At 36.9% G+C, this 14,151-nt stretch overlaps 3 protein-coding genes across 3 annotated transcripts; 1 reads left to right on the plus strand and 2 right to left on the minus strand.

Annotated features, from left to right (window-relative positions):
- The first annotated feature begins 4,380 nt into the window (after window positions 1-4,380).
- LOC103927488 (thermospermine synthase ACAULIS5) lies at window positions 4,381-8,062 on the plus strand. Its single transcript, XM_009336415.3, has 10 exons — window positions 4,381-4,670; window positions 4,848-4,914; window positions 5,053-5,147; window positions 6,045-6,147; window positions 6,312-6,400; window positions 6,490-6,646; window positions 6,743-6,818; window positions 7,022-7,080; window positions 7,167-7,303; window positions 7,426-8,062. Exons 1-10 carry the CDS (start codon window positions 4,483-4,485, stop codon window positions 7,577-7,579), a joined length of 1,125 nt encoding a protein of 374 aa, XP_009334690.2. The 5' UTR covers window positions 4,381-4,482; the 3' UTR covers window positions 7,580-8,062.
- A 159-nt stretch (window positions 8,063-8,221) lies between these two features.
- On the minus strand, window positions 8,222-8,818 carry LOC103927490. Its single transcript, XM_009336416.3, has one exon. It carries the CDS (start codon window positions 8,709-8,711, stop codon window positions 8,358-8,360), a length of 354 nt encoding a protein of 117 aa, XP_009334691.2. The 5' UTR covers window positions 8,712-8,818; the 3' UTR covers window positions 8,222-8,357.
- A 452-nt stretch (window positions 8,819-9,270) lies between these two features.
- Window positions 9,271-13,370, minus strand: LOC103927491 (mechanosensitive ion channel protein 10-like). Its single transcript, XM_009336417.3, has 6 exons — window positions 13,101-13,370; window positions 11,143-12,600; window positions 10,933-11,053; window positions 10,256-10,549; window positions 9,980-10,182; window positions 9,271-9,732 (listed from the first exon to the last, which is right to left on the minus strand). Exons 2-6 carry the CDS (start codon window positions 12,591-12,593, stop codon window positions 9,468-9,470), a joined length of 2,334 nt encoding a protein of 777 aa, XP_009334692.1. The 5' UTR covers window positions 12,594-12,600; window positions 13,101-13,370; the 3' UTR covers window positions 9,271-9,467.
- Window positions 13,371-14,151: the final 781 nt, after the last annotated feature.

Here is a 14,151-nt window from a genome sequence, read left to right on the forward strand (position 1 = left end):
GCACCAGCTTTTCTGGAGAGTTTGTATATCAATGATAGCCAAATCTTTGCAGATTGTTGGCAATTGGTGTAACTAACTCACTCTTACAAAGCCTGGCTATGTTTAAATTTGAACAAGAGGATCAAGTTGGGAAGTACTTGATATAGAACAAAAGGCCGAGTGGCTTGAAGAGGAAATGGACCGACGGAAGACAAGGTGACGCAGCGGGAATTTGCAAACTTAGCGTTCGAGTTACGATTTTGGTTAATGACACTTTTTCGGAAAGGGAACGACGTCATAGTTCACACTCACACCCTTCTCGTGACATATGATGGATTTTGACCATCCAAGACAGTTAAGGCTTCCAAAATTGCATTTTAAGTTCTGTAGTAAAAATTGAATTTTTTGTTTGTACCCGATTAATGTCGTTTGCTTTCGTTTTAATTACCTAAGCCCTTTGAGTTGTCCTAGGGAGTTGTAATCCGTTTAGTTAAGCCAATGGATGCTTCATTGTAATCATCTTTCATCAATTAATCAAATACAACCTTTGGGATTTCTCACAAAAACTTATAATCGTTGGCTTCGTGCCGCGTCATTTCTCATAGGATTTAGTTTCTTTTTGATGTCCCCATGGATTATTTGTTTAGGGTAAACGAATTTTTCTTCAGTGAGATTGGCTATTTCTTTGCTTCTTGATGGATAATGGGTTTAGGTCTTACCAGTTAAATACAATCATGCACGTGTTGTTTTCATACGGCGGATAAATTAGACGGACAAGGATCCTCTTCGGATTCTCTTTGTCAGGGGATCCAGAAGATTAATCAATCGTGTCTGTTCATCGTACATCGTGCAGTTTGTTTTCATTAGGTACTATTTATATTCAATTTTAAATATAAAATTTAAAATAATTTCGAACCGCACGATATACGACGAACAGACACAATTGATTGGTCCCCGAATTCCCACAAAGAGGATCTGGAGAGGATCCTACTCCAAATTAGACTAGCTTAATTACAAGTCTATTACTTAATTTTCGGGATTAAACCAATAAGCAAAAAGGCTAAGATTAGTTGACCAGGCAGGCAGGCAGGCAGGCAGGCATGAGGAAGGCCACCATTTTTCTTTTTATGCATGCATTTGATCGTTAACTTTTACCATATTTTTCTAGCACTGAAATACGATGCAGGCTTCCGTCCATATCACGGAAGCCAATTTGAGTTTTGGTCCCTCTTCAGCACTAACTCTTGTGTTCTCTTTTGCAATTATACTCTCTCAACTCACAAACCATGTGTATTGTAATTGTATGATGTACGTACGATTGTTCCTCATCGATCCACTGAGATTTTGTAGTATGTTTCGCAGTGTCTTATACCTACTAGGGTTTTTACTTTTGGCCATTAGATGACCAAATCTAGCGTGTAAAAATCTTGATGCAAATGATACACTAAAGCATAACAGAATTTTTGCTGTCCGCTTGAAAGAAATATAATCTTATCAGATTGACATCATTTGTAGGTCAGCTTCCAGTTCCAGCGCTAAGAAACCCTAACAACACGTGTGCAAGACAATTTGACGGCATGTTACTCAAGAGCATCACACTTTTTACGACAACAATATCGTGAGCCAAAAGGGTTTTAGGTTTTTGGAGGAACAAAACAAAGCACAAAACCCACGTTACCCAAAAGTGAGAGAAGATTGAAAATTGACAGTGGGTTTTGTCCTCAATCCCATTTTGTTTTGTGGAAATTCCAATTGGGGGGAAAGAACCTTATTATGGAATTGAGATCCTCTCGGATCTCTGTGTTAAGAGCTGACGAATCAAGAAATTCGGACCATTGATTTTAAATCATGCGGCTCTCATTAACTATCATATTGGTCCACTTCACACAAAACCAAGCCTTAAACGGTTCGGATCTCTCTCACTTGCACAGTCTGAATTTTCGGATTCATCGAATTTGGACATAGAGGTTTGGCGAGGATCTCAACTCCTTATTCTGCATTTTGCAGAGAGAGAGATTGATATTCTGGTAATAGTGGGGAGCACCAAGCACGCCTCATCACTCAAATGTAAATGCTGCCGAGTCATGATATTAATTATGGAGTCAGATTCTCTACCCTCTCGCTTCTCGTGTCCTCTTGTTTTGTGTGGTCATGATTAAGCCACGTCAACATTTTTTATATATTTTTTTATAGAGATAATAAGACAAAAAAGAATAATAATATTAAGTGTTGACGTGACTTAACCGTAACCACATAAACAAGAGGGCACGAAAAATGGGACGGCAGAGAATCTGCCTCCATTAATTATTGGGTCAACTTTATTTCAACAGAAATTTCTTTTATTGTGTGTATATTTTAATATTTTCTTTTGGTGGATTTATAGATTAATACAAATGGTGTGTCATTGCTCATTATCTTCAGAGGTTTCTTCAATTGAAGACTAAGAATAATCCCACTGCAAAGTCCGATTGCATAATTCTATATCTTTTATTTTGAAAAGTACGTAAGTGTTTATGTGTAATCGATATAACGAGTGATGGAGAAGTTTTTTGCATTTTAACAATCATATTCCCATTTGTTTGACTTAATAATAAACTTCTAAGGTTCAGATTGTTGAAATTACAAAATGAATTTCATAAAAACGTGTCAAAACTTATAAAAAGGGATGTCGCATATCTGTTCCCGTATATTTATATATTTATCAGTATCTATTAGGATCCTCTAAATATAAACTCTAAGTTGACCCTTTTCCGTGGAAAATAAATTGAACCGCAGAAAAAGGTTTGACTTGGCGTGGGAACTAGTAAAGTGCCTATTAGACTGTGAAAGTTGACTTAACCGTAACCCCTAATTATATATGATTGTGAGCTGCCCTTACAATTAACAAAGACCACAACGCCTTATGGTGCTGGGTTTGATGCAATAATTTTTTCTACCCTTGTCCCCCCTTAAAGAGGTTTCAACTTTCAAAAATGTTCTAAAGTCCATTAGGCACTAGTTAAGTGGTGGTCAAAAACCTAATAGGGTAACTTAAAACAATAAGAGCTTGAGTGTCTCTAACAATAAGAGATTAAGGGTAATTCCTAATGTAGTTCCCATTTGCAATGTTATTGTTTTAAGTTACCTACTGGTTATCTCAATTCCAAATGGGAACTCGTGCATGCAATACAAAGGTTTTTAGACTTTTGGCATAGTATGAGGGCAAATGGGTGATATGGTCATTTGAGACGTGGCTGAAAGACATCAAATAATGCACACAATAATAAACAAAGTAAAGAAGATAACGAAACATGGGATGGATGAGATGATGAGGAAGCTAATGAAAACCTAGTGTGAAGGAGTGGGTGTTCCACAAAAATAGCTTAGTGGATTCACCCCACGCTCAATTGAGGACGCCTCCTCCCCTCCTCCAATCTATTTACCCTCTCTCCCACAATAGCAAATGTGTGGCCCACAGGCTATTTTTAAGAGATAAATTTAGTGCATTCAGAATCTTATCACGTTATTTAGGGTTATAATTGGACGACAAGGTGCAGTTGATATCTAGTACTTCTATAGTATATTATTATACTTTAAGTAGAATAATATCATCACATAATGGTGTTCTGAATACATTGAAAAATTACTCATCCCAAACATGAATGTGGGGCCCATCTACTCCATGAAATCCATCCCAAGCTTTTGCTTAGTGGGACATGCTTACACCCCACTTCGCAGGCCAAAATCATGTTTGTGGGCAAGTAACCAGAAACAAACAAGCAAATGGATAACTCACCCACCCATCGCATGCATTCTCACAACACATTTTAGGTGTGGAAAGAAACGCATATGCAATACAGAGTTTTGCAAAGGAGGCCACAATCCCAAGTGGGTCCCACGTATGTGCTTTTGTCCTGTAAGATCACGCCAGGTGTAACTTTTGCACACTTGGCAATGCCAACTGTGCTCCTACGCGTGCGTTTCGTTTCATGGGAGGGACACTAACTTTGGTATCCAACACGTTTTATAATGACTGCAAATTGCTTGGCGTACCGTTTGCAATTTGTCACTGTACTTTTCCTAAAACTTGCTCAATCCAACTTCCTAATCCCATTTATCTACCACGGGGTGACCCAGTGGTTAAGAACGAATTTCAAACTCATATTCTACACGGCGTATCTTTAGATTTTTATTATGATGGCATGGCTTACGTACTAATTTTGCTTGTGGGAAGTGCAACAGAAAGTTCGTGATATTGCAAGCTAGTGACAAAATCATTGCCCGTGCTCCTAATAATATACAGATTAATCTTCTGACTTAGCAATTACCAGTGCATAGATTTGATCTTTCATTTATTTATTTGGGTGCCCTTATAGTTTATCGAGTTTCCTGTGCCACTATATAAAGCAGCTAACCCCCTCTCCTTTCTGCCAACCTGCACTGCAAACCCTCTCATTTCCTCTAAGTCCTAATCCAAACCCTAAAGTTCCTGTCTAGGTTTCTTCTCTAATTTTCCCAAAAAAAATGGGTGAGGCTGTTGAGTTTTACCATGCAAACGGAAATGGGTTCTCAAAATTCAGTGAGAAGTTTGATCCTAAAGCAGTGGTACTACTAAACGGTAGCAACCACATAGAGAGAGATACAGATAGTTCCTGGTATGAAGAAACCATTGATGACGATCTCAAATGGTCATTTGCTCTCAATGTCAACGGGTTTGTAAATTTTCACATATTCTTTTTTTAATTGCAGAGGGTTTCGAACACTGGATATAGCCTACTTCTTGTTCATAACTTCTTGTTAGTAATATGCGTCTCCAGATCATACTGTATTTTTCTTCTTTCTTCAGGGTTTCTTTCACTTATGTTTGTGTGTTGGTCTTGTCTCTACAGTGTGCTGCATAAAGGAACTAGCGAGTACCAGGAGATAGCTTTATTGGACACAAAGCGTTTCGGGAAGGTTTGTGATATTTCTCTTTTTAAGCTACGGAAGAGATTTTAAGTTCGAGTCTCATTTTTAAATGTTATTTCTTTTTAATAGTAGTAACGGGACGTTGATGCTGATATTGTTTAATTTGTGTGTATAAATTATATACAGGTACTGATGATTGATGGGAAGATGCAAAGTGCAGAAGTGGATGAATTTATATATCATGAATGCTTGATACATCCTGCACTCTTATGTCACCCAAAGTCAGCCCTCCTCTAAATTAACATTCATTTAATTACTTGTTGATCACCATATAATTATATAGGTGCTCTTATTGGTGGTTAGTACTTTAGCATGTTTTTAGAATCTTTAGATTTTTTTTGCTTAATTGTAGTAATGGTTCTTGAATTTTGTCCTTAGTTTGACCTTAGTCTGAACTCTTATATTAGTTTTTTTTATTCTCGAACTTAAAATGTTTTGCACCGTTGGTCCTATTTACTAACGTTGTCTTTTTTCTGTTAAATCTAGGGTATATTGGACCTTCAACTTAAAACTTCAAAAAAACAATAGAATAAGCTAAACAACTAATGAAAATTCATAAATTAATATCTAAAACTTAGAAGAAAAAAATGAAATTTGAACTATAAAAACACATAATGACAATGGTTGGACTTTAGCAACTTGTAAATACTAGGCAATGTAATTTCAAAGTTTGTAGGAAATCAAACTTTTGATGGACTTAAACAACTAACAAATCACATATTGTACTACTAAAAATAATTCCTATGTATTCAATTTTCTTACACACACACAAAAAAAAAATCTGATTTTTTTTAGGGTTTTTCTCATTTTTAAATTTATTTTTCACTAGTGATGTGGGATGAAATTCCAAATATATTGCTGAATTTAACGGAAAAATAGATGACGCCAATGAAAAGGGTCAATGGTATAACACATTTCTAAGTTTGAGGACTAAAGAAACTAATATAAGAGTTTATGAACTAAAAATAAGCTAGAGGTGATGTTGAGAGACCATTGCTACAATTAAGCCTTTTTATTTTAGTTTTTAATTTATTTGTTGGAATGATTTTGTTTTTAATTTATTTTGTATGATTAGTTGCGTCCACCTTCAACTAATTAATTAGTTTTAAGAAGTGCAGGCCTGAACGTGTATTCATAATGGGAGGTGGGGAAGGGTCAGCTGCAAGGGAAGCACTCAAGCACAAATTACTGGACAAAGTTACCATGTGTGACATCGATCAGGTAACTAATCATAATATAGGTAAAGATTGTGGGATGATTTTAGCAATAACAACTAAGTCTTATCCTATTAAGTGAGGTCGACTGTTTGAATTTTAAAACATCACTTGATTTTGCGCCAAATGAAAGACATAAAATAAATAACATAATTTGTGGCACCTTTGCAGGAGGTGGTTGATTTCTGCCGCAGGCATTTGACAGTGAATCAGCAGGCATTTTCTCATCATAAGCTTAACCTTATTATAAATGATGCCAAGTAAGTGTACTATTAGCTCCTCCTGTGAATTGTTATTAACGCTCCGAAACAGTCATCCTAACCTCTTATACATAACGTTGTTATTAAAGGGCGGAATTGGAGAAGAGTTGCGAAAAATTTGATATCATAGTCGGAGATTTAGCAGACCCGGTTGAAGGAGGACCTTGCTATCAACTCTACACAAAATCCTTCTATGACAAAATTCTTAAACCTAAGCTTAATCATGGTGGCATTTTTGTGACCCAGGTAAATAATGTTAACTATATGCAATATATGCCCCATTTAATTTTTACCATTTTGCAGTAAATAAACATAGTGTTTAAATTCAAAATTTACTTGCAGGCTGGTCCAGCAGGCATTTTCACCCACAAAGAGGTCTTCACCTCTATATACAACACAATTAAACAGGTCTTCAAGTGTAAGTCTCCCACATGTGTATATGTAGGGTTGTTCTCTGGTGCAGTTAACTGCACTTTATAAAATGCAAATACGTTGTTGAAACGCTAATATTATCGATACTTTTTCGACATTACAGTTCCCGATATTGATATTGATTTCGTCATCATGTTGTTTAGTCTAATTCATTTCTTGTTTGTGACTTCATTTTACATGTTTGTGCAGATGTGGTGCCATATGCAGCTCACATACCATCTTTTGCAGATACATGGGGATGGGTTATGGTATGTTAAGTATACACTCTTAGCTTAATTAATTTGATAGGATTGCATTAGAATCAGTTAATTAATTTGTTCCATGTTCTAATTAGGCCTCGGACGAGCCGTTTTCTATCAACGCTGAGAAAATGGACAGGAGGATAGAGGAAAGAATTGATGGGGAGCTAAACTACTTGAATGGTGCTCAGTTCATGTCCTCTGCAACCATGAACAAAACTGTTTCTTTATCGTAAGATCACTTCAAATTTGTCATCATGCAGTCCTGGCTCTTTTTTTTTTTTTTTTTCCCACTAAGGTGTGCGAAAATGCTCGAATCCAATTAATTTCTGTGTAACATTTCATATTTTTTAGGTTGCTGAATGAAACTCATGTCTACACTGAGGAAGATGCAAGGTTTGTCCATGGGCATGGGGTGGCTTTACTGAAGTCTCAAGAAACTGGTTGGGTGAATTGCTGTACAGCCAAAAAAGAAGTGAAGAAGAATGGGAGTTTTTACAGTTACTGATTTCTTCAGGGGAAAAAAAAAGACAACAATTGTTTGCAGCATTTGGTTTCACACTAGATTATTATGTTAGCTTCATTGGGTTCATAGGGTTTCAAAAGTGAGACTTTCCTTAAGCTTGTTTTTATTTTGAGAAAATCGGTCCTTGAATTTTGGCTTAATTGGAGCTTTAGTCCGTAAACTAAAAATCTGTATTGGTTTCTGAATTTGTTATAATATGGAGCAACAATCATTTTTGCTAACTTTATTAGAACTTTCATCTAAAATAAAAGGTTTAAAGGGGCAAAGATGGATGAAAGTTCTAATAGAGTTAGCAAAAAGGATCATAGCTCCACATTATTACAAGTTCAGGGATCCAATACTCACAAATTTTTAGTTTACGACCAAAGTTGCAATTAAGTCAAAGTTGAGGGACTATTGCTTCAATTATCTTTTTTATCTTTCAATGAACGAAGAAAAATGAGGCATTCCTCCTTTCCATCCTAAGATTTATTGGTGTTTGAAGCTAAGGAAATATGAATTGAAAACACAAACGGAATGATACTAAACAAACAATAAGCCGTTCTATTTTTGCGGTTTGTTTTGTGTTCTTATTTTTGCGTTTTACCCATGATAATTATTATGAACAATAAAAAACCAATTCACTTGAAGAAAAAGAAAAAACATATTTCATATAATCATCCGGAGTTGCACAGAACGCAGAATTAACCAAGAACAGTTTATGAATAACAGGAAATAGACATAAAAATTAATTCATGAAAAAGTTTCAGTCTTTAATTTCTTAGGCTCTCTTAACTGGGTCAAAGTTGGAAACCCCAACAACAGCACCAATGATAGCTACAAGCACAACTCCACCAGCAGCAATGCTGAGCAAGAAGTTGTTCAAGGACGGCGTAAGCCCGGAAGACCCTGCGGCCTCAGCCACCTCAGGAATCACCATGGAGGCTGTCAATGCCGCCGCTGCTAGGCCTGTCGCCGCCTTTTCTTTCAAAGAGGCCTCCACCTTGAACGTGCCCTTGGGCTTTGGGTTCACAAAAGCAGCTTTCTTTGATGGCTTCAATGGGATTGATCTGAAAAGTGCTTCTGTGTTTTGGGTGGCAGACATTAGTGGCATGGCCATTGAAGCAGAAGCCATTTCTTGGGTCTAGATTTTGCTTGGTACAAAATGTAGGTGGTGTTATTTTTGGAGAGTTGGGATAGGTAGCTTTAGATATTGGATGAGAAAATGGAGGCAAATGAAATGGTGGGTGGAAATTAGAGATTTGAAAAGCTGATGTGTCTCTTTTGAGATATCCTATGTGGCAAATTCTCTGCCTGGGAATGGGGGATAAGGTTATCCCATAGATTTGATCTGCTAGAAACTGATTCCTTTTGAAACTTGAATTCAGGATTGCATTTGAGAAAGCATACATGGCACTTGGCACATCACGTATGGTATGGAATTTGGATCATCCACGTAGTTAGGCAGTCTGACCGAAGATTTTCCTCTTGGGTACTGACTTTTGAAGGGAGACAATTTTCGCATACACATTTTCTCGTTCTAGCACCCAATTCACTTTTAGTTCATGATTGTCTTTTTATTTATTCAGTTCAAAGGCCGAAATGCACGAAGAGAAAAGAGTGCGGAAATTTCCCGTCTGAAAACAGGCATAAGCATCACCTTACATGATTTGAGCTTTCAAAATTTGAAGGCATACCAGAAGAAATATTTTGGTTATTAATCCAGATAAATTTAGTACCCTGTTCAAATGAAGAATTCTTAAGTTAACAGTTACCACCAAAAAAAGTGCAGAAATCTCAACCAGCTACTGAAACTAACTGTACTTCGTAAAAAATCCTACCGGAAAAAAGAACAAAATCATCAAAGTTCTTCCTTTTACCACGCAACAACTCATTTGTTGGCAAAAGCTGCGTCTGATTTAGTTTGAGTGAGATGAACTTCTTGGGGCGGCAGGTTGTACTTGATTTGGAGCTCTTCCAACATTTTCTTCAGTTCGATGACTAGTTCAGTTCTCCGCTTATTCTTTTCTCCAAACTCTTGAAAGTTCATCGTGTGAGTGACATACAGGGCCATCTTTAACTTGTTGAGATTTTCGATTTCAATCACTGCCACTCTGTGGTAAGGATGCCAATGCTGCGAGTTCCTCTCCAAATGCCTGAACAAGCAAAATGAAATCACAGAAGAGTAAGCGTAAAGAAGCAGTACAAATTGATGCTAGACTGTTAATTAAAACTTTTTACTCAAGTGAAATCGTGTGTAAATGCGCGGTTTGTACAATATAACAATTGTGATTAATCTCGTAGCGGAACATATCAGTTTATTTGACAGGAATTTTAACACATATATGTTTCTTGACCCGTGCTAGCCCGTACATAAACAAGTAAAAGATTTGATTAACTCACTCCTTTATTTTCTCTTTCAGCAGGCCTATCCTCTCCACTGTTGTCGAAAAAGCAATTTGGAATTCGACAACGTCACCCATGTCTGGACTTCTGAAGTAATTGCTGATGGGTTTCGTGGACAAAACTGAATTCGGATAGTATACCTTCTCCATATTGAGTTTCAAGAAGACTGTATTTAAGATGTTCATCTCCTCAACCATCAACTGTCAGGTTTCCAGGTATTAGAAATTTGATTAAGGAAAACGAATGTAATGATACAAGAGTTGTGAAAGTTACCGGAACACCATCAACAACACAGCGGTCACCAACATCGAATGGATGCATTACAAACACAAAAATTATAGCTTCAAATATATTCTTGCAAGTGTTTCCAAACATAAAAGCTGCAACTACGAGCTGTGACGAGAGGAGGACAAGTACTTTTGTCGTCGCAATTTCCATCAATAGAAGCCACACTACAATGGTAATAACAACCAGGATGCCAGTCACAAGTTTGTTCAACTGCCTTACAGCTGTTTTGGTGTCGTTTAAAGAATGAGCCAATGCCTTGCGACCATTGTAGACCTTCACCTGCAAAACCCGAAAGGCAAAAAATGTTTCACCTCCTTATCCGAACGAATTTTGTAAGGCAGACCACCAACAGCTCAATTATGTACATGACTGAGGAATGCTGCTGTTTTCTCAGCTATCCTTGCGGTTCAACATTAAACAAAATTGACTCCAAGTGCAGACGCTGATGAGTAATGATGAAGGGAAACAATGTAAACAGAAACAGACTCGAGTTACCACATTCCCTTTCTCCATCCCCCGCTATATGTTTTAGATTGTAAGATGTGCATGATTTCATAATAAGGCATGTATATGTATAATCAAGACATAAAACTCCATGACTACAGAATCGATAATTACAATTAAATGTGGAAGTCCAGACAGATGAAAATAAAAGGTCTTACCACCCAATCTGTTAGAGATTTTCTGTCAATACGTCTAGTCTCTGCTCCATCAAACAGCGGAAACACATAATCCACCTCTTCCTTAATCATGAACCTCATGAGGTCCTCCTCCTCAATGTATCTACTCAGATGTAAGATATGTAAGAAAACACATGAAAAGGGCACAGACTATCACAAATAACAACTAAACAATAAGGTTGGTTTTCTCACGTGGAACCCTGTGGTGCGACGTTCAAAAAAATGTGATAGGCAGCGGCAGTTGCTTGCATCTCATTAGTAATCTCCGTATCCATCTGTTCAGCTCCTTCCCCTTCCATCTCATCCAATGTATGGGAGATGGTGGACAGCCCTGAACTCGAAACTGCATCCACCAATACCTTCATGGTCCAAGCTGAAACCTTCTCTTGCTTCATCTTCTGAAGCTTTGCCATATCAATCACCCCCTTCTCCTTCCCAGCCTTAGCCTTCTTTGTTGTCCTGAAACTCAGTTGCCCAGTGCTCGGACATTTCCCAACCCTCTCAGCCTCCTCTATAAGTGCCGGCCCTGAAAGTGTCTGCAGAACGTACTGATGGAATATTGATTCTTGGATTCTATCGAAAAAGGTATTGACATGGAAAGTAGATGCTAAAATCTTAAGGAACAAAGTTTTTAACAACCACAAAATAGCCCCAACAAGAACGGAAACAAGAGTCCATGTGACATAATTCAAAATCTTGGTGGAAGTCTCTGATCGCTCGACCCCACGATTGAACACCAGTAGCCATGTGAGAAGAACCAGAGCCAACCAAATCGAAACCTGAACGCTCTTTTTCATGCCATGAACAAAATACAAAACCTTTTTCCTCAGCAAAAAATTCCTCTCGATCACAAACACTATGAAATGCATAAACCAATTCGTAACCAACATTCCACAGAAAATCACCATCACAAGAACACACCATTTCCATATTTCCAGGCCCCAAAGCATATAATTCTCCAATTTCTCGATAGTCAAGCTAGACACTAAACAAGCCAGAAGTACCAGAAAAGCAACCCACTCAAGCAAGACCACAGTTTTCATTTTCACTTTCCTATTATTATCTCTACTCAATTTAACCTTCTTGTAAATCTCTTCATCCTCCTGCTCTTTAATCCTGCCTGGAGAAGGCGGTATCCTCCCACTCCCTGCGATTGAAACACTCCTAATACCTGATTTATCAATTGGGGAAGCCCTATTGAATGAAACCCTATAAGGGGAATTTGCACCAACTTGATCTTCTTCAAACATATTGTGATCAATGCCTAGTGATGGTTCACCAAATCTTGACTTTGGTTTCGAGTACATTGACCTATTTAGTGACTTTCTCCTAGCAAGACTCTCATTGCGGGTCGGAATCTTGGGAGGCTTGCCAGGACTGGCTCTCGAAAATTCAGGTGAAGCATGGCTCACTGGGACTGACTTAGAGAACCCACTGCTGGACTCAGCGGATGCTTTGGCGGGCGAGCCAATTTTGCTTTGCCTGGGAGCTGAATATTCTGAGCCTTTTGAGGGAGATCCTTTTGATGCATTGCTCTCCTCGCTTCGAACTTCCAGTACAACTTCACCTCCATGGGAAGAAAGCTTCTCCGACATGCTTACTTCCCCAGCTTTCAAAAGCTTTTCCCTCTCTATGGCCTTCATTGAAACCCTACACCATCAAACACCACAAAAATCTTGCATTAAAACCCAACTAAAATAAACCACAAAACACCAAAATCAGAATGGCATTAAAAAATGTGAACTTTTCAAACCCTTTTGGTAGATACATACCAAGTTCCCCTTTTTCTTTCAGGATTAATCAAATCTTTACTTTTCTAACAACACAATAATTAACTAGTTCTGATTAAACCCTACAGCATTAAGCATCACAAAAAGCTCTCACAAAACCCCCAAATAAAAAAATCATGAGACACCAGAAACAAAACCATATTTAAAATTTGAACTTTTCAAACCCTTTTGGCAGATACATCCAATCTTCATTGTTTTAATTAAAGTTTGAAACTTTACAACAATGGTAATCTGCTTCTGTTAAAGTAACTGGAAAATATGTTACTTGGCGCCAAAAGATCGAATCAAACACTAAAAAATGTCTAAAACTTTTAGAAATAGAATGCTTATCCATCTAAATATGCAAAAAATCAGACTCACCAGAGCTATTAACAGAGCAGAGACAGCACCCCACCAAGGAACAATGGAAGATCATTTGCTGGATGCTGATTCTTCGATTCAGCAGTGCGGAGCAAGTGCTCAACTGGGATTGGAAAATTAAACTTTCAGACCCCAAAACATAAAGAAAAAAATTCTATAAAAGTGTGGAAGTGAATGAGTAGAGGGGGAAGAGTTGGCTGCAGAGAAGTCAGAGAGGGACAGAGAGGGTTCAAATTTTCAGGAAATGCAGATTCCTATGAACGCCTATAATATTCTCAACCACGTGGATATAAATAAACATGTTGGGAAATTTAATTTGTAGGTTAAGTGATTAGGAAAACTAAAATTTTTTAAAACTAAATTTGCGAGACCAAAATTTTTAAATTAAATTTACAAAACTAAATTATGTAATTGTAAATTATTGAATTATTAATTCAGTGCCGATTAACGTGCTTATTTTTTTATTGGTGCACATCATTTAGTTTGTAAAATTAATTTAAAATTTTGATCTCTTTAACATTATCCAAATATTTAACATCACTTAATTTTATGTTTAGATTTTTGTGTTTCTATTCTTGTCTTGTAATATAGCTTGTATTAAAATTAAGAACAATTTTAATTGAAGCGAACGAATACCATTATTCAAGTTATAATTACTTATTTTAGTTTTTGAGATTTAAAATCAATATAAGTAGTTTCTAAAATTGTTTATCATCAATTCTTTTAAACAATCTTACAAACCATTTTTATTGATTTTAAATCTAACAAATCAAAATAAAAAATTATGTCAATCTTAAATATCGTTTTGATTAAAAAATCTTATACTACGGCTTTACAGCTGCAGACTGCAAGTGCTGGGTGTTCACTTCTGACCAACCACAAAGAAACAAGTTCCTCCTAATACAATACCATTAACGACAGTCATGGTCAGAGTGAGTTGTTGAACGTATCTTTTCATTATTTATTTGTTCTTTTTTTTTTTGGGGTGCTAATTATCTTCATTGTTTAATTTAATATTTTAATTAATTAAACAATCATGGTTTATCTACGT

The sequence above is a fragment of a genome, unplaced genomic scaffold (assembly GCF_019419815.1).
Source record: "Pyrus x bretschneideri cultivar Hongxiangsu unplaced genomic scaffold, Pyrus_bretschneideri_v1 Contig28, whole genome shotgun sequence".
Classification (NCBI taxonomy): Eukaryota; Viridiplantae; Streptophyta; class Magnoliopsida; order Rosales; family Rosaceae; genus Pyrus; species Pyrus x bretschneideri.

What these genes read in the sequence shown, in the direction of transcription:
- LOC103927488 (XM_009336415.3), top strand. Translation starts at nt 4,483, where the DNA reads ATGGGTGAGGCTGTTGAGTTTTACCATGCAAACGGAAATGGGTTCTCA. An exon ending in ACACAAAGCGTTTCGGGAAG is followed by an intron (nt 4,915 to 5,052) that starts GTTTGTGATATT and finishes AATTATATACAG; the next exon opens with GTACTGATGATTGATGGGAA. An exon ending in CCATGTGTGACATCGATCAG is followed by an intron (nt 6,148 to 6,311) that starts GTAACTAATCAT and finishes GCACCTTTGCAG; the next exon opens with GAGGTGGTTGATTTCTGCCG.
- LOC103927490 (XM_009336416.3), bottom strand. Translation starts at nt 8,711, where the DNA reads ATGGCTTCTGCTTCAATGGCCATGCCACTAATGTCTGCCACCCAAAAC.
- LOC103927491 (XM_009336417.3), bottom strand. Translation starts at nt 12,593, where the DNA reads ATGAAGGCCATAGAGAGGGAAAAGCTTTTGAAAGCTGGGGAAGTAAGC. An exon ending in GTGTTGTTGATGGTGTTCCG is followed by an intron (nt 10,183 to 10,255) that starts GTAACTTTCACA and finishes GAAACCTGACAG; the next exon opens with TTGATGGTTGAGGAGATGAA. An exon ending in CTGAAAGAGAAAATAAAGGA is followed by an intron (nt 9,733 to 9,979) that starts GTGAGTTAATCA and finishes TTGCTTGTTCAG; the next exon opens with GCATTTGGAGAGGAACTCGC.